We start from the raw sequence: 23364 nt of genomic DNA, 5'->3' as shown, positions 1-23364 counted from the left end.
TTTTTGTTGTTTGGGGTTTTTTTTGTTTTCTTTGGGAGTTGTTTTTGTTGGTGGTTTTATTATTTAATAGAGTAATTAGTATTAAAATCGAGTGCTATGGAACTGTGAAGTGCAAGTGAGAGCACTTAGGTGGTGCAGACGTTTTTCACATGTTCTGTAATTTCCTTTTCCTTGCAGGATCAGTACATTTTCTGCTATCAAGTTGTCCTTTATGTCCTGAATCATCTCCAACACGAAGAACAACAGAGAGACAAATAAAATACTGAAGCAGAAGTGCATTTAAAATACGGAATCAAGGAGGTTGAGAGGCTCTTGAGCATTTTATTTGTCCTGCCAGTAGTTTTCTAATCCCTTTCTCCAGTTGCTGTCCAGTGTCTTTTCTATAAAGTCTCTCCATCATTCCAAATAAGGTGTATAGTTCTAAGGGAAAGGGATAGCTCATACAATACCACTATTGTCTTCAGCCCCGTGGATACACATGTGAGATTTTTGTATAACTATTTAATAAAGCTGCATTTTTTTTTGCAGCTTCCTTATTATGTCATAAAATACTGAAATAAAAATATTTTAATTTAAAAAGAAAAGGGGAAGAAAAAAGTAATCCTATAGTACTTCCTGCAGTTCTGCAACTGTTTTGGGGTATTTGTTTCTTACAGGGTGGGCAAGTGGGAGGGATGAAGCAGTATTTTTATCCTGACAAACTTTATTACAAAGACATTTTACTAGTCTATTTTGAAAGCTTGTTCATGGCACAGAATTTTTTGCCCTTCTGGTACAATTACAGTTATTTTATAGAGGGTATCTTGAAATCAGCATTTAAGCTCTAAAAGATGCCTGTTAGCATAAGGGTAGTAGTGAATGTTAACTGTATCACAGTTAATAATGTTTACTTCATAGAATTTCATGTATATATTTATATACTTTTACACACAAAAAAAGCTGAATTATTGGGTGTCTAACCTTATAATTGATTAGGCATCTCTACTCTGTAAATAAAAATATACCTAATGTACACTGGTCAGTGGGTCTGGGTTTTTTTATGTCATTGTGACTGATTTGTCTTGGCCTTACATGGCATCATTCCTTGTGGTTGCTGCCCTTAAGACATGAAGGCTGTGTGCATTTCAAATTTTGTGTCCTTCTGTTCTTCAGTATCTGTTTGAAAAATCTGGCAGAACTGTGGGCTCCAGTCTGGAGCGTTTCTCTACTATGGTGAAAGGAAGAGTTTATTTTCCCTCCCTCCTTGTTTTTCAGCACACCTGGGCATTGAGACCATATCACTTTTTTGGGTGGTGTTTGCACTGCTACAGCCATGATCTGACAACAATGTAACCTACTCTGCCTACAGCAGCCAGGTTTGAAGTTGGAGACAGGATATCAGATTCTAAGTAGCTCAGTGGTTTAGTGATACTGTAAGCTGTCAAAACTGTTCTGATAGAAAATTTTCACTTTAAGCTGTGGGAGCCTTGGATGGTGAATAAATACCATCAGCCTTGAGTACCCATTCAAGGGCTTGAGCAATATTCCTGTCCCAGCAATGCTTGCCAGAACTGAAGCTCTTGACTTGTGCTGTCAGGAAGGGTATAAGAGTGTTAATTTAACAGCATTCTGCATTGAAGTGGTGGAAATAAGTTCAGAGGCTGGTTTTTATTCAAGGGTTTCACTCTTCAAAATAGTAGCCCACAGTGTTCCAGTGTCCCAAAACTGAGACCATCACTGTCTTGCCTTTTTCACTTGTCACTTGACAGTAATACTGTGTTTTGTATTTCCTTCAGCATAATGGCAAAACTGCATTTCTCAGAGCAGCATAGTTTGAGGAAGGAGAATAAATTCTGTGTAGATAGAAGCAGAGGCAAATTGATTAGCCATGTCGGCAGTATACCTATATGAAGGAGCTATAAACTGAAGACAGAAGATTTTCAGGACAACAGTTGTCAACAGGCAAAGTAAGTAAACACAGCTAGTTAATACACTGCTGCTGCTGCTTTAACATAAATAGTGAGTTCAGAGGGTTTGGGCATGTCTGGGTTTTAGAAACAAAAGAAGTGTTATGGTAACCAGACAGTATGGTTAAGGCAGTTAAATTCTTTTAAATGTTTTCAGGTACATGCCAAACAATGTAGAAACAGGAACAGATTTTGTATAATGTGCTGCATGAAGCCAAGTACAGCACAAACAGTTTACATCAGATTACAGCTTATGGGAAACACAAGTCAGTAAAAGATTCCAGGATTTGCTGCTTGTCCTCACAGATATGATGATGATCCTATGGTATGGTATGTTATACCCAAATTCCTTTCAATGATGTGCACACAGAAAAGCAGAGGATAACTAACTTGAGCTAGCCTTTCTCAGAAAAAGGACACACACAAACAAAAAAAGCAGAGACACACACAAAAAAAGAAACACATGCGCACACACAAAGCATTCAGGTGTTCCTAAGAAATGGTGTATGTATGATAAAAGGCAGCACTGGCCTCTTTAGAGAAGTGCTCTGAATTTCTTTGGGTTTTTGTCTCAGCACAGGAATAGAGTATCAAATGAAGACTGAATGCTCACTAGTCACTAGTCTGACACTTGCTGAGGACACTGGAAGGTTGTTTGTTCTGGTGGAACTTCCCCTCTGTGACACCTGATGTGGTTAGTTTGGTTGAAATAGACCCCACAGCTCAAAACTGATTACCAAAACATGGATGTGCTTATACATGTGATGGCTTAAACTTGTTTTCTGTGGAAAATCTGGTTGGAAATATGCACCAATGCTCATCTTTTCCTCATTTTTTTCTCCAAAGGATTAGGTTACTTAAAATCTTTATGCCCCCTTTGAAGAAATGAGAAGTAAAATTATTAAGAAACCTATTTCCTTGGAAGGAAAATTGCTGTGTGCTTTCTTACTATGCTGACTATATGATTTGCAGGGGAAAAAGATCTTGAGAGGCTTTTTTTTTTTCTTTTAGAACTGTGATGCCTTACTGAGTAAGCATCCAGGACATGCTCCAGCTGAAAGGGATTTTCCTTTATATAGGTATCTGATTTGTAGCAGGAAGTTTACCAGACTAGGGAAAAAACTGATAAATAATCCATTATAGTTCTAATTAAAGAGCTGACCCTGTGTGTTAACCCAAGAGAGAAAGGATCCTTTTGTTTTTCCAGCCAGAATTAGCTGACAGAAGCACAAACACTTTGCCACATAAGCAGCCCTGTGCTGTTAGTAGTTTATCATATCTTTGTTTTACTTGCTGGTCTTTGCCCACAAGAGAAGGGCAACAAAGGAAGAATTCCAGTTGCTCCTTGGAAGCTGTTTGGAGGGTTCATTACTGTTGTTCCTTGAATACTTCTGAGCAGCCTCTTTCCTTACAACTGAAGTCCTTCTAAAACTAAACTATTATCTGGATGGAAGTTTGAATTTGTGACATCCACTGTTAGGCAAGTCAGGACACTACTTGGAGCAAACATCAAGTGGCTTGTGAATGTTGGTGCAGCTGAAGTGGAGAATCTGTTCTGTGCAGTTGATCTCAGGGGTAAACTCAGGGAAATGTTACTCAGCATTTGAGCAGCTTTGAGAGGACAGCAAGGGCTCTGAATATTAAGAGCATTCATTTACCAAATATTCATTGAGTGAATGATATTCTCCTGGCTGGGCAAAGTGGCAAATAAATGAATGAACGAGCCAGCAGAGAAGAAAAGGCCAACTCAACACTAGGACAAAAAATGCTGACAAAAAGTGGCTGATACAAATAAATGCTTTATTGCATATACTGAAAAGACAACGAAGAGCAGACTTACAAATACATGAGATAACAAGCTCCCATAGCATGTGGTTCTGAGTAGTGTTTGCTGCAAACTGGAGCACAGCCACTGAGTTGGAATTGGAAGTAAACTAAAATTCTGGTTTCCACCTTTTGGAAAATTCCTTTTGGAGTTCCCGTTCAATTTCAAGTGACTTGTCCAGTGGAGTGTTGACTGATGAAGGTGTTATACTTGACAAGGGTCAATCTATCCCATCTTCTGGGCATTGGTGTGTTTTACAGGAGAATTTGTGGAGTGGGATGTTTCACACCAACCTGTCCCATGAGAGAGCTAGGATGAAAATTACCATTTCTGTCTGAAATTTTGGCCTATATATATCTCTTGCAGATACACATCTTGGTCCGTCCAATTCGTGTCAGCTTCTCATAAAATTGGTAGTAGTCATCATGGAAAGTCTTGTATTGCTGTGGATGTGGTGACTGAATTTCTACTGCTTCTTTGGTTAAACAAACAAACAACAACAACAAAAAAAGGCAGAACACCACATCCTGTGGCTGCCATTCAGACCTCAATTTGAACATTACTTCTTGGGCTTAATTCTTAGTGTTTTGTGTTGGCCAGCCCAGCAGGCTCTGTGGGGAACTTTTCTTCTTAATGAGACGTTAGGAAAAGGGCAGTTGGTTTTGTTTTAATGACGTGCTGGAAAGATCTTGCTGGCTAAGCGAATGTGACTTGAAGGATAAATCATTGGACTGGGAGCAGATTTAATTGTTCATTTCCTCAAGTGGGTTCTAGGAAATGGATTTCATCTTCCTTGTGGGACTGTGATGACCTCCATAGTCAAAAATTTTCTCTGGTAGGGCTCTGACTGTGACTTCAGTACAATAGCCAGATTTCCAAACCAAGTTATTATCTCTAAACAAGTTAACTTGGTCACAGAAGTAGCCTGGTATTCAGTAACAAGGGGCTTCAGTAACAGTATGGTCTATTTTGCCTTCTCTGCTATCTTTAAAGCCAGATTGGATACGTCTGCACTGTCCTCAACAACAGTTACACTGGGATATCCCATTAAAATGCCCTCAAGTGACTGTTCTTTCCTTGAAGTCTTGTCAGATGTGGAACTCAAAGCTTCAGTAAAGGAGCTTGATTTTGGTTCCACCTCTAACATTGTTAAGCTTTGAGGCCAAGCCCACTGCAATTGGAGTGTGCTGAGCATTTGATGTATAACAATTCTCTGTTTCCTTGAGGTGGGTAAGCCAAATTTGCTGTGCTGAGCCAAGCCTGCAGTAGCCTTTTGGAAGCTGGACAGGGTTAGAGGATAAAGCAAGAGAGTTCTTGGCTATGCACTGTAGAATGGGGTCAGTTTCTCCACAGCTCCTTTGGCACTTGTCAAGGAAATAAATTTTCTCATGTCAAATATTTGTGGGTTTAAAAATACCCTGGCCTGGAGTGGTCAAGTGCTGGGGAGTGCAGCAGAACTTTCCTTGCATTTCCTTGTATCTCCTGTGTGTAGCCTACTGCAGGATAGAGAAGGAAGACAGCCCATAGGGCATGGTCCCCACAGTTGTGGGTTTCCTGTGTTCAAATCTGTCTTTAGATTCTGCAGTGTTCAGTACAGTCTTAGCATGTGACAAGGCTTTTTTAAAGTTAGTTCTTCTAACAAGGAATGTCTCAAAGAACAGTGACCTGGTAATTAAAATAACTGGTCTGGGTCCCCTTGATGCATCCAGGAGAAAAATGTTCATTTACACTAAATGAAATGATAAAGTAAGGTCAAGTCCATTTATCCCCTCAATGTCTTTAAGAGGTGCTGAATGTTCTGAAGCAGAGGTGACACTGCCTGGTTCTTCCTAAAGCTGGCTGTTGGTATAATGGCACAAAGGCAGTGTTCCCAGTTCTGCTATGAAAAGATTACCATGCTGATGCTACAGATAACAGAAGTGTGAGTGGTTATCAGGAGGCATTTCCTCAATGGTAGTGTTCCTAGAGCACTGCCAGTCTTCCCACCAGCACAATCTGCTCATGTTACCCAGTCCCATGATGGAAATAATTCCTGAAGCGCAGCTACCTGCCTTGCTTTTCTCAGGGAATCATGAAGCACTAGACAACAAGGTTAGATTTAGGCAGGAGTTATGTGAGCCCTGCTAGGTTGTCCATTCATATGATAATTATTTTGCATTCATCCCCTTTCTGTAACCTGCTTTTTCATGCACAGCTGCATTTTTTTCCCAGCAGAGCTTAAATTTTGTTTTGTTTGTTTCAAATCCCTGTATTGCTGTAAGCATTCAGCAATTCTGTCTGCTGTGATAAGTCCTTACCGTGACTGCTTTGTGCTCCCAGCAGCGCAGGCTACTTGTCTTGGGCCTTGTGGTCCCATGACTATGGATATAAACTCCTTGTCTGGTGATGTGTAGCCCTGGCATGTTGATGGTCGCTTTAGAAATGAGCATTATCTCAGGGCAGGATTCAGCAGAAACATGTGCCTAAGTGGGATTTGTGTGTCCAGCCACATGGGTGTACTAGTAGGGAGGGTTGCCTTATTTACCTCAACAACACTTACCTTCTTCACCCCCAAATCACTTTATCTTTTATCTTTTATCTTTCTCTTTTTCTTACCCTCTTGTGAGAGAGACATTATTTACAAGTCTCTTGTGTGACAAGTGGCTTGATGGTTTATAGCACATGGGGATAATGCAGTTTTCAGAATTTGTGTTCTGAATCTGGACATGGTACTGGAGTCTTCTAGAGATACAATAACCTTCTTTTGCACTCCAAGGTTATGGAACTGGGCAGAAAACAAGTGCAACCAAGGGAAACACGTAGGTACCTTATCATTCAAGACCTCCTGGCTTCCCTAGTACAATTTATTGTGCAGTCTGTGTCATGTTGTCCAGTTGTCTCATTCACTTAATTTGTTGAGATATGCCAGTGTTCTTGGCCCTAGGTAAGAACACAAATCAGCACCTGACATGAGAAATTTTTCATATTATGTATGTGGAGAGGAAGATGATGTTACATTCCAGTCAGTTAGTTTTTGTAAAAATTCACCTTCAAGCCCAAAGGAGCTCAGCATAGCTGAAAAAGGTGAATGGAAAGAGGTGAATTCCACAAAGGGCATTTCAAAATCTTCCACTTCCTCTGGAACATAAAGTTACCTCACTCACTGTGTATGAATCAGCTCTTCGAGGAGAGGAATCCAAGAGGGAATTGTGCCGAGCAATCATAATTCTAACAAAGCCCTTAAGAAGGGTCTAGTCAAAGTGAAATGTTTATTTAAAAACATCCTCTATCTAGCTCTTACCTTGGTCTTTCAAGCAGCTTCTGTGACCTTACACTTGTCTTTGTTGAACTTCATAAGGTTCATGTTAGCCCAAGTTACCCATAATACCCACTCTTCCAGCCTGTCCAGGTCTTCCTGCAGGGTGAGTCTCCCATCTGAAGTGCTTGTTTGCCATTTGGCAAACCTCATCAGGGTGCCCTTGGTCCCATCACCCAGATCACCTGTGAGGATATTAAACAATGTTGGGCCCAATATCGATCCCTGGGGGACCCTGCTTGTGAGAGGTCACCAGCCTGAAGAGGAGCTGTTTGCTGGCACCCCCTGGGTGCTCCCTGCCAGCCAGTTCCTCACCGCTGCACAGACCATGTGTCTGTCCATAATGTGTCCTTTTCCTGAGGAGGAGGCTTGTGGGAAACCATATGGAAATCCCTGGAGAATCCAGGTAAACACTGCACCGCCCACCGCACTTGAACCAAGCACTTCCTTTGCCACAGAAGGTGATCAGCTCTGTCAAGCACGATTTGCCCTTGGTGAATCCATGATGGCTTTTCCCAATCCCCTGTTTCATTTATCTTGTGGTAGCTCCCAGGTGGATTCCTTTGGTAACTTTCCCAGGAACTGAAACACAACTTCGTTGCAAAAGCATTTGTAACTTGGGGAAATATGTCAGGTTAATAATGCAACTGCAAATCCATGGGGCCTCAATGTGGTGGAAAAACCTGGCCCTGTCGAAGACATTTGCCAAACTTGTAGGTTGTTTAGTGAAATCAAGATTTTACTGCTGGCTGCTCACATGCTTTCTAGCTGTGTTAAGATGAGTTGGCAGCAGAACAGGCTTCCCCCACACCCTGTTCAGTCACATGTGTGCGTGCATCTCCATCTGCCTGTGTCATTACAATGTGAGGTCCGTGCTTTGGCTGAGGAAACCTCTCTTTCTGTGGCTTGCAGAATGCCTGTCTGATGGTCCCTCACCTGGTGTTTAAAGCCATAACCTAGGGGTCAGCTGCTTCATCTAATTATCAAGGCATCTGTGCTCCTGTTTATCAGATGCCCTAAGTGGGTCAGTTCATGAGGTTTCACATAAAACTTCTGTAGCCTGGACCCCTGCCAGAAACCATTTTGCTCCCTCAGGTGTGTGACATGCCGCAAATTAATGTCACAAATTGAAATATAAACGTTTTCTGTCCTATCTCTTCCTGTTGGAGACTTTTTTGCTTCTGCTGAGGTGATCTTGCACTTAATAAATCAAAGCTTGCTCACTCTTTTCTTCCAAAGTCTTTGTAGAACACATTTTTGTTGCAAAGGACACCCATGGGCCAGGCCAGGCCAGGCCTCATGACTATAATTTTGATGCCATTAGCTCTGAACGTGTTTTGCTTTGCCTACTTTTCTGTGAACCAAAGACTAGTTTGGGGCAGACAGGATAGTGAGAAATAGGTGTTGGATGTAGTGAGTGAGCAGCATTGTAGGAGTGTGAGTTCGCTTCCCTTGCATGGACCAAAGCAAAGGGAATTTTTTTTTTAATTTACTGTGACGAGCCAAAATGGTGCCAGTTGTGTAGTGGCTGAAACTTAGCTGTGTCTGAGGGCCCTGCTAGGTGGAACTGCCCTTACAGTGACATGAGGAGCTTAATTGCTACAAGATCTTCCCCCTTCTCTTTCATCCTTGCTTCCTGAACACTGCTGCTTTGGATTTTTATCCAGTGTTACCTTTTAATCTATAGCTTTCTTTTTAATGTTTGTTTTTTCTCTTCTCCCCTTTTCATGAATGTTGACATTCATCAGAGGCCTAGTTGGTTGTCTAAAGGGAGGGCCCTAACGGCACATTTATTCTTAAAATTGAACAAAATATCCTGGAGCCAGTAACGGTAGCATGGTTTGTCATGCTCTTGGCCAAGCCTGAAGTTCTCTTTAAGAGCTGACCTGAAATGCAGCATCACTGCTGGGAGAAGGGAAAAAGGGATCTCTTGGTTCTCCCTTTCTTAGCTACGTATGATCCATGTGTTTGGCTTGTATGTTTAGGAACACTGCAGTGACTACCAGTTGGACATTCCAGGCTCTGTGTGTAGCATGTACCTGAAGATCTTGGGCCAGTGCCCCTCATCCAGTTGCAGCTGAGTTCCCTGTGTGGAAGATCCCTGAAGATCTCAGCAGAGATGCTGGCTTTGGCAGCTACTTGTCCTTTGAAAAACCTGCCAAGAGAGCCAACGTCACATAGCAGCTTCCACTGCCTTGCAGTTCCAGACAGGCAATTACTAAATCTATTTTGTTGTTTCTTGACAGTTAAAGCAAAATTCTGCAAACATTCATTTTGATCTACTAATCAATGTGTGTGGCTCTAAGAAGTCTGTCTGAAACCAACAGAAGTGTTTACAGGAGAATTCCTAGCATTTACAAGCTTTTCCTGAACTCAGCTTTTCTTGAACTGTAAGTGTGTTTGATGCAGAGATTGTGCCTTAGCCTACCAGTATCAGGAACTGTGTGTGGAAAAAGCTGTCAACCTAGTGAACATCAAAAATTAAAATGATTTGCTGCCTCGGGTAAGCAATCTGTTCTTTAGGTTCCATCTAACCTTCCTGTTGTGTAGCATTTCACTGAACATAATCGTAACTGAATGATGATTTAGACTGCTAGGGAGAATCTAAGAATTCACACAACTCTGAAAATCTCTGTGGGAGTGTTGGGGGAGAGTATTGTGTATCTTGATTCTGCAGTTCAAAATTATTTTGGAGAGTTAATTTAAAACGGAGATTTCCCATATAACACACACACAAACCTAAATGCAGTGTTCACCCACAGACACACATCAATGGAGGAAATAAATGTTTAGATTTCATTTTTTATTCACTGTAACAATTACTGGAATGACTTGCTGCTTTGGAAACTGAAGAGTTTTCATGTTTGCTTGCTTGACTTTTCCTTTTTCCCCACTGTTGACTCCAAGGAAGCATGTTTTGGGTTGGTCTTTTTGACTGCTGAAGCAAAGCTTGGGTGGCATCTATCAAGTACAATGTGCTGCACTTTTGTAAGAGAGATGTTGAATATCTGGTTTTTCCCTTCTAGAGAAGCTGACCCAAATCAAGCCTTCATAATGGAATTTACAGACATGCAGAACAGTGGCAATAACTAGGAATTAATTTGTTGCAGTCTTGGCTTCCCAGGTGCTGTGACCAATGTTGAGATGGTTTAAACAAAATAATCCCCCCCTCAATGCAAGAATCATAATCACTGAGTGGGAGGAATTTTAAATCTAACATACTGTCTTTTATCAAACAATTGATTCCTCTTATAACTTGAATCTATTGGGAAATGATCAGTGCTGGACACTGGGTCTCAGTGCAACCCTCATGCAGACGTAGTGTTTAGGGTACAATGCTTTCAGATAAAATTCTTTGGAAGTTTGGACAATGAGGGTTTTACACTCATATAACTTGCCAAATGTATTATTCTACCCCTGCCCACCCTCCCCCCACAAGATAATTTTTATGCAGTTTCCATTTGTTTCTCATTTAGATCTTTACAGCTGCCAGTGTGCTCTACCCTCATACCACCTGTACTTTCCAAAGTACATCTTACTTTTTTTTTTTTTTTTTTTTTTTTGGCAATACACCTGCAAGGAATGAACCTTAACTTGTGAAAGTTCATAGGCATTATGGAACATTTTAAGGCATTCTGAGTGATTAATGAGTACTGCCAAGTAAGATGATGGAAATTGCTCCTGTTGGCTGCCAAAAGCTAGTAGAGCGTAGCCTCTAGTACAGTCTGGTTCCTGTGAGAAGGTGGCTTCTTTTTAAAATCAGTTTTCTTCAATTTAGATATTGAAAGATGAAAGGTTGTTTTCCTCTCAGAAAAGTTTGATTCTTAACATCTGTAGAGCAATTACTTGCATAACAGACTGTACTCAAGTTAGTCTTCCTTGTTAAAGTCAACATCCTTTTGGTTGTATTCTTCCCTACCCCTTTTTTTCAGCGTTGTACTCAGCTGTTTCTTTTCTTTGCCCTGCAGCTCCTTTAGCCTCACTGTAGGTACACTGTGTGGGCTAGACCCAGTGAAATCCAAGTGCTTTCCAGGATTTGCCCAGCAGGGATGTGCTTCTGGCAGTCAGCTTTGGTTCTGGAAAGTGCTAAGGTTAAGGAGGTGCAATAAAACAACTCTACAGGGAAGTGCTTTGCTGAATCAGGGTTAACAGAGAGTCTTGCTGTCTCAGCCTTCTTCAGACTCGTCATTGCTCGCAGCTTCATTTACCTTGTTGAACTGGTTTTTGTGTGTGCTTGCCTAGATGGGTTTCTGAGTTTTGCTTACTTTCCAACTCAACTTTGGAGGCAGGACTTTGAGGATGAGATTAACCAACTCCTCCAAATACATGGAACCCTTGAAGCCCTGAGCATTATGGCTGTAGCCTTTGCTTTACAGCACCAACACATGTATTTGTAGTGTGGCCAGTTCCTTGCCTACTGGTAGGGAAAGACATGAGAATCAAGCCCTTGGCAGGTTTGTGCAGGGTTTGGGATTGCCAGAACACAAGAAACTCTGCAGGTGTGCAGAGTTCTCTGTAGTGGTAGCTGTCTGTAGTGGTCGCAGGGAAATGCAAGGCAGAAGGGTGCCGAGAGCCAGAGGGGCTGGCAGGGCTCAGGGGTCAGGGATTGTTTACGGGGCTGGGGCAGCAGAGCCTTTATGGAGCACGGTCCTCGCCTTCTGACCTGGTGCAGAAGTGCCCTTTGCAAATGAAAAGGCCACCCAGGGCTCCCTCGGGCCGGGAAACACAATATCCATTGGACCCTTTTCACCTCCAAATGTGAAGGACTCATCAGTGGCAATAAATGGCAGCGGTAAGATGGATTTCTTGTCAACAGAGCTGGGAGAACACATTTTAATTAAAGGACAGCAGTGACTCTTGAACAGTGAAGGTAAGGGGGTGTGTCTGTTTAAAAACCTGATGCAGTGCAGTGCAATGAGATGTTTTGAACAGCGTGGTAAGGGCATGAATTTGACCTATTTCTGTGTATAAACAAATACATGTTTTACTTTACAGCAAATATATTTCAGGAAAGCTTACTGACCATGTCTTTGTTCTAATGATTTTACTATTGCTTGGTATGTGTTCCTTCTTCATTGGTACTCTATGCTTGACTAATTGTTTCACAATGCCATAAGCTTCTGGCATTTGTCCCACAAACTTAATGAATTATCATACCTTCATTAGTATAATGTCATGTTCTATTTTTTTTCTGGAGTTAAGGGATGCTGCATTCCCCTTCCTGAACCAACACTCAGGTATGGCCAGCACTGTTAGTGGTGAGCAAAGAGAAACCCACTGTCCTTCTACAGGCCCTGCTGTAGATGCTGTGGGTAATTTTTTGACAATGTATCAGTATCTGCACCTTATCTGGAAATAATGTTGTTTTATGCTTGAAACTTCTGGGTTTTTTTCTTTTCATTGAAATATCCTTCTTGTCAACATGTCCAGATACAGGTAGGTCTATAGGCAGGTGAGAGGGGACTTAAACATAATATACCCACAGCCTGTGCTTTACCACTGATGCCTGAAGTCTGTAGTCTGGCCTTTTCAGGAGTTCAGAATTAAGTAACAACAGGATGCAGGCTGCCTGCACACCTTCGTTTGTTTTTTGGTTGGATTTGCATTTCTGTGAAGTGTTTAAATCACAAGCTTCTTCTCTGGAAAACTCCATTCTCATCCAATGCACAGGTAGATATGAATGGTTCTTCAAATATTATATACAGCTTAAATACCATTTGGAATGATGATCACCTGTAGGAAGCTTTTCCTGATAGGTTTTTAAGGCAAGGAGCCCACTAGTGCATTTCTGAGCTTATGATGAGCTGAAGAGTACAAAGAGTTTATTTTATTGATTTGTTTTGTTTGCATTTTACTGATTTGTTTTGTTTGCATTTTACTTAGGGGAGATATTTTCCTTCATTTGCAATACATCTTACAAAGACAATGACTGAAAAAGGGGAAACTTGTATCCCTGATCAGTGAATAGAAACAGGTGAGAAAAGCTGCAGTCTGCTGATTTTGGAAACAGACAGGAGGGATGAGTCAACAGGTGACAGAAAGCTTTCTTTGGAGAAACACTGATTTATCAGACACACTTATACAAGTGCTTTTGAAGGGGGGCAGGTGGAAAACTGCTAGAAACTCTGGGTGAAAGCAAACCATTTCTTTTTCCTGGAGAAAACTCAGCTGTTGTGGAAAGTCTAGAGAATATTTTTTTCCATTATCTTTTGTTCTGCCTGAAAGAACTGATACGAAGTTTATTTAATCTTCATGGAGATAGCTCAGACTCGAGATTCCCACAGAGGTTATCTGGAATAAGAAAACAATCAAGTATAAACCCTTCTCCTAGTATCTGCCAAGTACTTTGACACAAGTAGTGCTTTAAACCAGAAAATTACGAGGAACATAACGTTGTTGCAGTGTTGGTAGAAACCTTAGCCAACCTTACACAGTTGCAGGGAAGAGTTGAAGGGATCTTGGATAAATGTTTTTTGCCTACTGAATGCTTGGTTAATTCCTGGTTGAAAGCAGTTGCAGGAGTAGTTCGTTTTTATAATTGTGCCAAGAAACACCCAGAGTAAAGGACAGGTATTGCTGCTTTCCAAGTGTGTCTACAAACCGTGGTCAGGACCAGAGCCCAGCAGAAATTGCATAACCAACTTCATCTGCGCACAACAAACCTTTTCCCACAGGTTTCTTAGCCTGCAGGGTTTCCTTTGCTGCGTCCGTGTGGACACCTGGGATTCGTGTTCGCAGCTAGGTTCTGTGTTCGTTTCGAAGATTTTGAACCTTCCGAATTTTTTCAAAAATTGGAGCCGTTTTCTTTTGTTTTTCCAAAACAAAAACTAATAATAATAATAATAATAATAATAATAATAATAATAATAATAATAATAATAATAATAAACCCAAAGGAAAAACAAACAAACAAACAACAACAACAACAACAAATAACTCAAGCAGACGCCGCAGGAGCGCTCACGGGGCCGTGGCGGAGGTCAGAGGCCGGCAGGCGGAGCAGCCCCGGCCCGGCCCGTGCCCTCTGGCCCCGCTCGCCGCAGGCAGCGCCTCAGGAGCGGTGCGGGGCAGGGCACGGCCCTCGCGCCGCCCGCCCGGGCAGAGGCTGGGCCGTACCACGAGCGCTCGGCCGGGCAGGGGGAGGCGGGCGCGGGGCGGGCGCGGGGGCCGCGCTGCCGCAGGTCCCGCCGCCCCGGGCACCGCAGGGGACGCTGAGCGGGGCCGCGGCCCCGGCGGACGGCGGCGCCCAGCCCCGCCGGATACGGGCCGGAGCGGGGCAGTCCCGCGGGGCCGGGCGGGCCCCCCCTCCCTGCCAGCGGCCGGGGGAGGGCCGGGCGCCCGGATGTCGATCAAAATGAGCGAGCTCCAGCCGTGCGCTGGCCGCCCAGGCGGGGGGAGCCGCGGCGCGGCGGCAGCGGCGGGGAGGCGGCCGGCACATGGGACGGCAGGCTTTGGCAGCGGGGTAGAGCCTGGACAGCTGCGGACGGAGCTCATGGATAGAGGACGCTTGGCAGGATAACCCCGCGATGGCTGCCCAGTCGAGGTACGGCATTAAATAACTTTGGTCGCGCCCGGTGCATCTCGCTGAGGGCTGCTCGCAGCCCGGCGCTGTTTGTGATGCCCTGGCTCCGGCTCCGGCTCAGGCTCACTTGGCTGTGGGGTTTTACCCCGAGCCCCGGGTAGGTTTTGTCCGTGTGTTTTGTTCACCGAAGTGTCCGCTCCCTCTTCCCACCGTAAACTTTCTTCCAGCAGGAAAAACAAAGTCTTAATTGCTCCCCGTCAAATCTCTCCCGGTCCGAAAAGTTAAAAGCTCTTTGAAACTGATTCTCTTCTCCCCTCCAGACTTGTCTCGCATTTGTTTGTTTCTGTTCGCCTGTAACCAGCCCGGCGTGAGCAGGTTTCTGTCAGTGCTTACAGCAGTGTTTTAAAAGGTGGGGAATGGTTTCTGTTCGGCCGGGTTGCAGAGCTGGCTGGGCGCACTGGAAGCCGGTTGTGTCTGCTGGATAGCTGGGAGGATAGAAAATTGTTACAACAGAGAAGAGTACCGAAAAGAGTTACTTGGTTGCTGTCATGGAGCAAAATTCAAGTTAAAACACCGATCTTGGTTAAATACTTCGCAGCTGCTGTTTTAAAGAAGCTACATTTTGCCAGCTCTCGGGGGAGTGGGGGAGTGTCCTGTCTAAAGTAAATTTCACACTCAGCATGGGGGAGGCAGCTTTTCTTATGCAGTAGTACTTGATGGAGCAGTGCTATTTAAGGTACCTGTTAAATGCCTTTTAGCGTTTACCATGCCTTAATGGGCATTTCAAAAATGCCAAAGAGAGAAATTCCTTTTTGCTCTTTAGTCTCACACCAAAAAAGCCACCCTGCTCCCCTTTCCTGCAGGCAGGGAAAGAAAAAAAAAAAAAAAAAAGAAAGAAAGAATTAAAAATGGTGGTATATCCTACACATAAGTTTGGCACTCACGGTGCATTTTCACAGTGGTGCTTTTCTGCAGGTTTGAAGCCAAGAGCTGGCTTTAAATTACAACTGGAGAAGGACAGAGCCCTGAGGTTTGGGGAAGAAGCAGGGGAAGATTGATTGCTTGGTTAACAGCTGAGCTCTTCTCCAGCTTCCACGGCCTACTCTCTCGAATGTGGGTAGACTGGGAGTGTTTGACATAAAGAGTACTTAACAAAGAGGTGAAGATTGAGAGTTTAACATCATTTTCCTTTGTATGATCCGTTTTCATGATTTACTGGCCTGCATTATCAGCGTTGCTGTAATAGGACCACATGCTGGATGCAGCATAAATCCGAGGGATGCTGGCTGGCCCTGGAGCTTGGCTTGGCTCCAGGGCCAGGGACATGCCTGATGTCTCAGAGGTCGCACAGCCATTCTGCTGGGTGGCAGGAGGGCACGTGGGAGTCGGGTCCCCAACTCCAGCCAGCTGGCCGAGACAGGCCAGAGCTGGCACTGGGGCCAGTGAGCCACATCCCTGACCCCTAAGGTGAATGGCGCAGAGAATCGAGTGTTACACGCTGAGTGGCTCAGACTGAAGGGAGGAGAATGGTCCAAGGCCTGGGTCTGGGGGGCTGAATTTTGCAGAGCAGGTGCAAGGACCGTGCCCCACACCTGCTATTTGAGACAGACATGGGGACAAGGCGTGCACGTGCCATTCTGTACTCTTCCTCCTTCTCCATCCTGTGTGTTGGCTTCTGCTTTTGTCAGGATGCTGAGGTGCTCAAGCTATAAAACTGCGTCAGACCATTTCAGCACAGCAAGTACAGAGGTTACTCTGTATGCTTGAAGATCAGTGTTAAGATCTCTGATTATTGCTTGTTTTAAGACATTTAAAGAGTGTGGGAGTGCATATGAGTAGCAGAAATGAGTCTGTAGGAGAGAGGTTGCATTTGCCAGAAAGCCTGATGCTTGTATTTCTGTTTCAGTGGCACAGATCTTCAGGGGCATCCATCTCATTTCAAAAAATTTGTGCTTTGTGGGTGTGTAGAAGCTTTTATTCAACAGAAAAGGATGAAATAATATTCATAATAAATAATTAGAACTCTACTGCATGAGACTGAGAAGCTATATGTCTCCAGAATTCATTTGCTGAAACATGTCAGAGGGTTTACTCTGCAAGGTAGCTGACAAAAGAAATGGGTGAGCTTTCTGTGTTCATTTGTGCTTTGCAGAAAATACAGGCAATTTTTGCAAGCTCAGTAAATTACTGATGAGGTGGTGTGATACCGAGCACGGTAGTGGTTTGTGTATCCCTCTGTACAAGGCCTTCAGGCGCTCCTCCATCTGCTCACGTTTTCTATTTCTCACATGCTGTTTGCTACAGCTAGCGAAAGTGATGTGACATACGGGAGGATGCTTGTTTGGAAACAAGAAAATCCAGCATCCTTTCTTCAGCTTCAGTACTGTGGTCCTCAGTGCTTACCTAGCATTTGGGTTTCACTATTTTGAAGGGTGGAAGAGTAAGGAAAACAAGGTAATAAAACATGCCTGTTGCTGCTCCTTAGCATTTTAAAGACTGTAATAGTGATAGCTGAAGAATTGATGTGCTAATGGATGCCACAGCATTCTTTAAAATCGTCATCTTAAGAAATTGTTGCAGGGTGAGTTGGGCATGGCTTGAATGTCAGCTGTTTGAGAACGATCAGCTTTTCCCATTAGCTACTGCAAGTATCTTACATCTGGAGCTATTAGGTGGAGAAACTGTCCTCCAGTTAGCGTTGTTTTGTGTATAATGTGAGGTTGTGTGGGTTTTTTTAAGTTGGTCGCTGAGCCGTAGGTTTGCAGCTGTAGCTTTCTATGCGCTTGCTTCTGGAATGCACGGATGATCTGATGCCTGTGGTGTCCCCAGGCAACAGGGCTTGTGTCAGGTTTTTATGGTGTATTCAGGAACGTGTGAGCAGAAGCAGAACTGATCTGAATGAGGACGAGTTTACTTTCTTGTCGAATGTGGTGTGATGTTCATCATGTGCCGTTCAGCTGCTCTGGGAATACGGCAGGACCCTTGGGAAGAGCGTGGGACAGACTGGCAGAGCTCATCTCTTTTCTGTTTCTTTCTTCATTAAAATATCTGATCTACTGCAGCAATTGCAAGCTGAGGCTCTTTAGATGAATATCTGCTGGGTTTTTTTAAGATGCAGGCTGCTTTTCTCAGGCCGCTTGAGGTCATTTTAAACTGTCTGTAGACCCTGTCAGTTACACTTATTTACAGTAGGAGGATAAACAAAATACTTTGTTTTGGATGCTAAGAATTTCCAGTTGTCATATATATAACTTGCCTTTCAGTTAGCATCATTTCTGGTGTGCAGAACGAATGCAATTTCCTAATCTTTGTACGCAGGTGAATGCAGTACACAGTCAGAGCAACATGAAACCTGAGTGTTGTGCTGTCATCCCTGCTGGGCTCACCTTGCTCTTTCTCCTGAGTCAGCCCTGCAGGGAAGGGTAATGATGGACAGCAGTCTGGGAAACCCTCTGTTTTCACCCCCTAAAGCCAAGTTGTACCAGCTAAACCCAGGAGAGTCTTGGGAGGAGGCTATGCTGCTCATTTTGGTAGAAAAAGATGATGCTGTGAAGAAATAAGATGTGGCCTTATCTATTTTAAAAACACAGTAAATTCTGAAGGGAGTAACACTGAGGCTTTTTCCTGAGAAGCTATGTTGAATGAGCTTTAGTTCATTCCATGTCATTTCACAGTGTTCCAGGCCAGATGTAAAGACACTTTTTATAACTTTTTTTTTCATGTGTCCTGTTGATACAGGCAAATGCCAGTATTGGTGGTGCTGGGTTCCAGAAAGCTGATGGAGGTCAAGAAGGGCTGAAACAATACCTTGTTGGAGTTTACTTGTCTATTGAAAGCTAAAACATCCCATGAAACCCTGTTGGTTTTGCTTGTACATTGCCACTAGCCCTGCCTAGAAATACCACTCTGTTTTCTCCCGAACTAGATGTTTGGATGATCTATGGCATGTTTTGTAGGCTGCTGGGGATTTTCCGTTTGCAGTTCCTTATTGCCTGGACTTTCTGAGCCTGGAGTTGCTCTGAGGCAGACCTGCAGCTGAAACGTTCCCACACAGAAGAAAGAGATGTTCACAGGGAAGTGGATTTTTCAGGTTGGTTTAGGTTTTTTTGGCAGTGGATATTCCAATTTAGAGTAGGCCATTGAAAACTTTGAAGTACAATTGTCATGGCATACTTGAGCTGGTATACAAGGGAATGTTTCCTTAGGTCATGTAATTTTCCTGTGTCTGAATCTGTGTTATAAAGAGAGGCCTCATCTCTCAGCTTTTTATGAGAAAATCATTTGCTAGTACAACTGCAAGACACAGCACGAATGGCAGGAAAAAAGATTTTAATGAGCTGCATAAATTCTCCTCAGCACTTTTCTTCTGAGAGTAGCCATAGTGAACGATGCATGACGTTTTTAAATGCCTTTAAAATATAATAGGAAAGGTGTCTCCTTAAAGTATGTGGGAATGCCACAATGGCATTGTTTTCCATGAGGTGGAGGGCAGTGAAGTAAGGAAGAGTTCTCCACAGAGCGCAGGGTATCATCCTAGGGCCTGGGTTTGGTGCTGGGTGGTTGGGAGTGCAGAGGCTGGTTTGCTTACCTGGCATGACAAGAGTTACTGTAGAGATGCATGAGCCTCAGAAAAAAGAGAAAGTACTTTTCCTGTTCGGTCTTGAACACAGCCTAGAGATTTTTTTTTTTTCCTCCCTGTGGTATGTTATAGTGGAAAATGTACTGCCTATTTTATATTTTGCAATTTTGGCTGCTGCAGTTGATCTGTGTTCATGATAAAAAAGAGAAGACGGTGAAGGACTGCCTGGGACAGTTATCACCCCCGAACGAGGTGTTACCATACGTGGATTAAGATAAGAGCTGCCTCTCCAGAAGAATGCTTTTGTGGGGAACAGACAAGAGCTGCTGCATGTGCTACCACAAGCTTTTCCACAGTTGCCTATTCATAGACAATTCAGGGAAGAGAAGCTGAATTCTAGATCAGAATCAAGCAGCTGTGGAAAGTGGTGAGAGGCAGAATTCTTGCAGCCCAGAGGGAAGATGGCTCTGCACACAGCCAGCCCCCAGCTCTCTTTTGCTTCTGAGGTGCAGAAGTTGTTGATCACCTTATTGAACTGCATGGCTTTTTAAAAAAGCATTTCTTTTGCTGCCTTATTCTTGTATGGGAAGGGAGAGGTGGCAAACAGGGAGAAAGAGGTGTGTGGGCACAAAACATGCATTTGAGAAGTTGCTCTGCTCCAGAATTGTCAGGCTGAGGTATCTAGGCACACTTGATTAGGCAACCTTCGTCACAAATGCGATATGCTTTGTGAAGATGTTTGTCTTCTGGATTAGTTTAGGCTTAGATGTTGTTTGTAGAGTTGTCATTTTCAGTTGTTCTGAGTGTTTATTGTACTAGCAACCTAAAGTTTTTCCTTTACTGTTGTTTTTGCAATGTTACCATCAGGTTAAGAGAAAATAATGTTCCTGCTGTAATTTTTAGAGAAAGTTCAACAAGCAAATTGTTAATGTTTAACCTCAGAAGCAACAGTAAAACTCATTTTCAGAACTGCAAGAACTGTAGGTTTCATTTTTGTACATGTAAATAAAAAAAAGAGCAACAAAAACCAACCACAAAAACTCATCAACGAATAACAAAAACACCTCTATCACCAGTTCAAGCAAAACATAAGTAAGAAGTAGCCCAACCAAAACAAAAGAGGAAACTCTTGAGCATATGGTAGTATTTTTATTTCCATACATCTTTTATTTTTAGAATGCCATATAGTGTGTAAGCTGCAAGCAGCAAGTGATGTATTCAGCGGTGTATGATCAGCTCCTTCTCAGCACAGTGATGTTTAGCCGGTGGTGTGTGCATGTGAGGTATGTGAGAGAGCTTGGGTGCGCGTACCTCCTCCCTGAGCTGAGCTGTGGGCACTGCAGGTGGAAATATGGATATCTGCTGGCATCTGAAATTGAAAGGAATTATTGAAATGTGAAGCAGTAAAGGGATATTGACATATTTGGAGAATTGGAGGCGTGATAAGAAATTGCTTTTGGTTTTTTTGTTCTTCTGCAGTTCGTAAGGTTTTGCTTAAAAAATATTACTGAGATAATTCATCTTTGCAAGCACAGCTCAGAAGCTCTCCCTCATAACTGGTATGCAGCTATTTCTCAATAGTCCTCTCCCCTGCTGTAGGCTATTTTGGAAAAGTCATCCTAATCTGAAGGCAGGGAATATTCTGGCAGTTTAGAAGTGCTTTGGTGACATGCTTCTCTCTTCCCTGTCCCCTTCAGCCCTCGGCAGAACAAGCTGTTCTAGGAAGAGTTGTTTTCCTGATGTCAGTAAGCCTATGGCTCTGCTGAGAACAGGCTGTCAGTCTAGAGACCTATTTCTTCATAGCTTTGCTAAAATAACATGTGCTAACAGAAAGAGAGCCTGGTCTATCCCTCTGTGCAGCAGAGCAGGGAGCTTTGCTTGGATTTTTGAAAGACTCCCTTAGAGCTGCCACTACCTGGAAGCTGTCGTGTCTGTCTGTCACTGCAGGCCTTTTTTACTGTGAGAAGTGCTGGCATAGCTAAAAGGCAACAAATACACTGCAAAGGTGAGATAACTGTGTTGGCCCAAGTGTGAACTCCATGATACTGGTGAAGAATGCTTTTTCTGGCATATGGCTTCAGGGAGGCTGGCTATGGGATGGTGGGTATAAGCTGTGTTGGCCAAAGAGCTCTTCTGGACCACTGTGTCTCCCTTCTTTGCTGAGACCCTTCAGCCCCCTTGTAGCAGAGTGGTCAGCTTTACCCAGCAGTTAACTCTTAATTAGTCATTGCTTTGACTTTGGGTTTCTGATTTAACGCATGATATTCTGTAGCTTGCATTCTGGAAGCAAGATGAATGAGTTGCCTTAATATTTAAAAGGAATGTGATCACTTTGCCGAGGTTTTGGAACACTGTAGGTGATCTTTATCTGTTTGCAAACCCATATCCATTTTACATGGACTGGCTTCAGCAAACTAGTAATAGTCTCTCTTTGCTTAGCTGGGTTTGTGGTCCTCCGTAAAGGGAATGCCTGGTTCTGTGTAATGCGCTACAAGGGTAAAAAAACGACTGGCCTAGAGTTTAAGAAAATTCTGTGTAACCACCTGGACTGGAGAGAGACAGAAAAATAGGTAAAATCATGTGCTGTTCTTTGAGAAGGACTAATCTGCTTTTAGAAACACCATAATAATGAGATATATTATTTGGAGACATGGGGTACTTTTACCATTGCGTCCTGCAGGAAAAGCAGTTGACTTGTACAATGAGGAATTAAGAACAATAGACCAAAATAACTTCCTAAATTGACTGACTTGGAAAAATTCAGTAACTCAGTGTTTCACATAAGAAAAAAGACTTGGTCATTTAGTGAATTAAATGGCACAAAGCTTTCCCTTGCAGTTCTCTATTTATTTGTAATGAAAATGAACAGTTTAGCCTGGGATGGGTGAAGAAAAAACATGCACAGCTTCAGTCTAGAATTTCACTCTGAAGATGCCTTTAACTTTTTGTTGTTGTTCCCTTCCCCTTCCAAACCAGTTCCAGACTGTTAGTGGGTAAATGGGATGACTTCAGCCTTGGTTTTGGTTCCAAGTGAGCCAGCTCCAAGGTGGAGTTTCTGTACCTGCTTTAGCATGTCGCTGATGAGTAGTGCTGTTGCTTGGTGCTGTGGTGAACAGACAGTGCAGCTCTGCACGAGTAGGACCATAGTGGATCAAAACAGATGGATGAAACTGTCAGTCTGCAGAAACTGATAACATTAAAACTTGGCTACCAGGCTGGTTCTTCCATTACTTAAACATGTGGATCAGTCTGGTTCCTAATGATTTGGAAAGGGTGTTTTCTTTCCACATCAGTTAAGTAAACTGGATGAACTGACCGGCAGTGAATAGGTTTCTCTCATTACACATCCCTTTTTCCTGCATGTTTGGAGGGACAGACTGAATTTATGTGCAGGCAACCTATTGCTGTTTCTTCCTCTTAAAATATAGACAGCTGATGTAGTGTAGTACTGTGTTTCACAGCCAGAACCTCCTTTCTGTGATTCTTGAATAAACAAAACCAGTTTGTAATTATTGCGTAATCTGGGAATTGCAACCAAAACCTTCTTGGGATCTGGTTTGGGAACTGTATTGGTGTGTGTTGATATTGTTTTGCTATTTGAACAGCTTGTTAGAGAATTTATTGGGAAAACTGAGAAACTGTGCATACTAAAAAAACCCAACTAAACACCTCAAATCAAGAAAAAGAAAACCATACACACACACAACCCCCTCTCCTGCAATGCTTATAAAGTCAGATGCAGTCTGGGTTAATTTTTAAATCTAATGAACATTTAGTTGACATTCTGTCCTTTAGGCTGAACATTGGCCAAATACAGTGGTTTCAGTTCTTACCTAGAACTGACTTTGGTATCCGTGCTGTACTTAGTTATAAAGAGACACATATGGAGCTCATGGTGTTTCAATCACAGGTCCTGTGTTCAGTACTGTTTCCACTCAGCTCCCTTAAGAGTGCTTATTCCTGTAACTTCCTGATTTGGCAGTCCTTTGTGCTAGTCAAACAGTAGAAAATAGGAGAAAAGGTCCTATTTTCAACTATAGCAGGAGCAAACATCAAACTCATGTTTGAAGAAATTCCCCCATCCCCTTGAAAAAGTCTGATAGAAATGCTGTATAAAAGAAGGTATTGTGACGAAAACTCTCTTCTTTCTGTGTCCCAACCCCATCTTCTGGGCAATTTCTTCTTTGCTTCCGTGTT

The 23364-nt window shown here is 43.0% G+C and overlaps 2 protein-coding genes across 14 annotated transcripts in view; both read left to right on the top strand.

The window, feature by feature from the left end:
• PTPN13 (protein tyrosine phosphatase non-receptor type 13) overlaps nt 1-1012 on the top strand; it is a 114533-nt gene extending 113521 nt beyond the window's left edge. For all 12 annotated transcript variants that reach the window (XM_069012896.1, XM_069012904.1, XM_069012903.1 and 9 more), the window contains one exon: nt 178-1012. In XM_069012896.1, coding sequence (XP_068868997.1) covers nt 178-258 — 81 coding nt within the window. In that variant the 3' untranslated portion in view covers nt 259-1012. The remainder of the gene's footprint in view (nt 1-177) is intronic.
• A 13353-nt stretch (nt 1013-14365) lies between these two features.
• Nucleotides 14366-23364, top strand: part of AFF1 (ALF transcription elongation factor 1) — a 68411-nt gene continuing 59412 nt past the window's right edge. For both annotated transcript variants that reach the window (XM_069012892.1, XM_069012891.1), the window contains exon 1: nt 14366-14609. In XM_069012892.1, coding sequence (XP_068868993.1) covers nt 14593-14609 — 17 coding nt within the window. In that variant the 5' untranslated portion in view covers nt 14366-14592. The remainder of the gene's footprint in view (nt 14610-23364) is intronic.

The sequence above is a fragment of the Aphelocoma coerulescens genome, chromosome 4 (genome assembly GCF_041296385.1).
Source record: "Aphelocoma coerulescens isolate FSJ_1873_10779 chromosome 4, UR_Acoe_1.0, whole genome shotgun sequence".
Lineage (NCBI taxonomy): Eukaryota > Metazoa > Chordata > Aves > Passeriformes > Corvidae > Aphelocoma > Aphelocoma coerulescens.
This window is presented reverse-complemented; position numbering and strand designations above follow the sequence as displayed.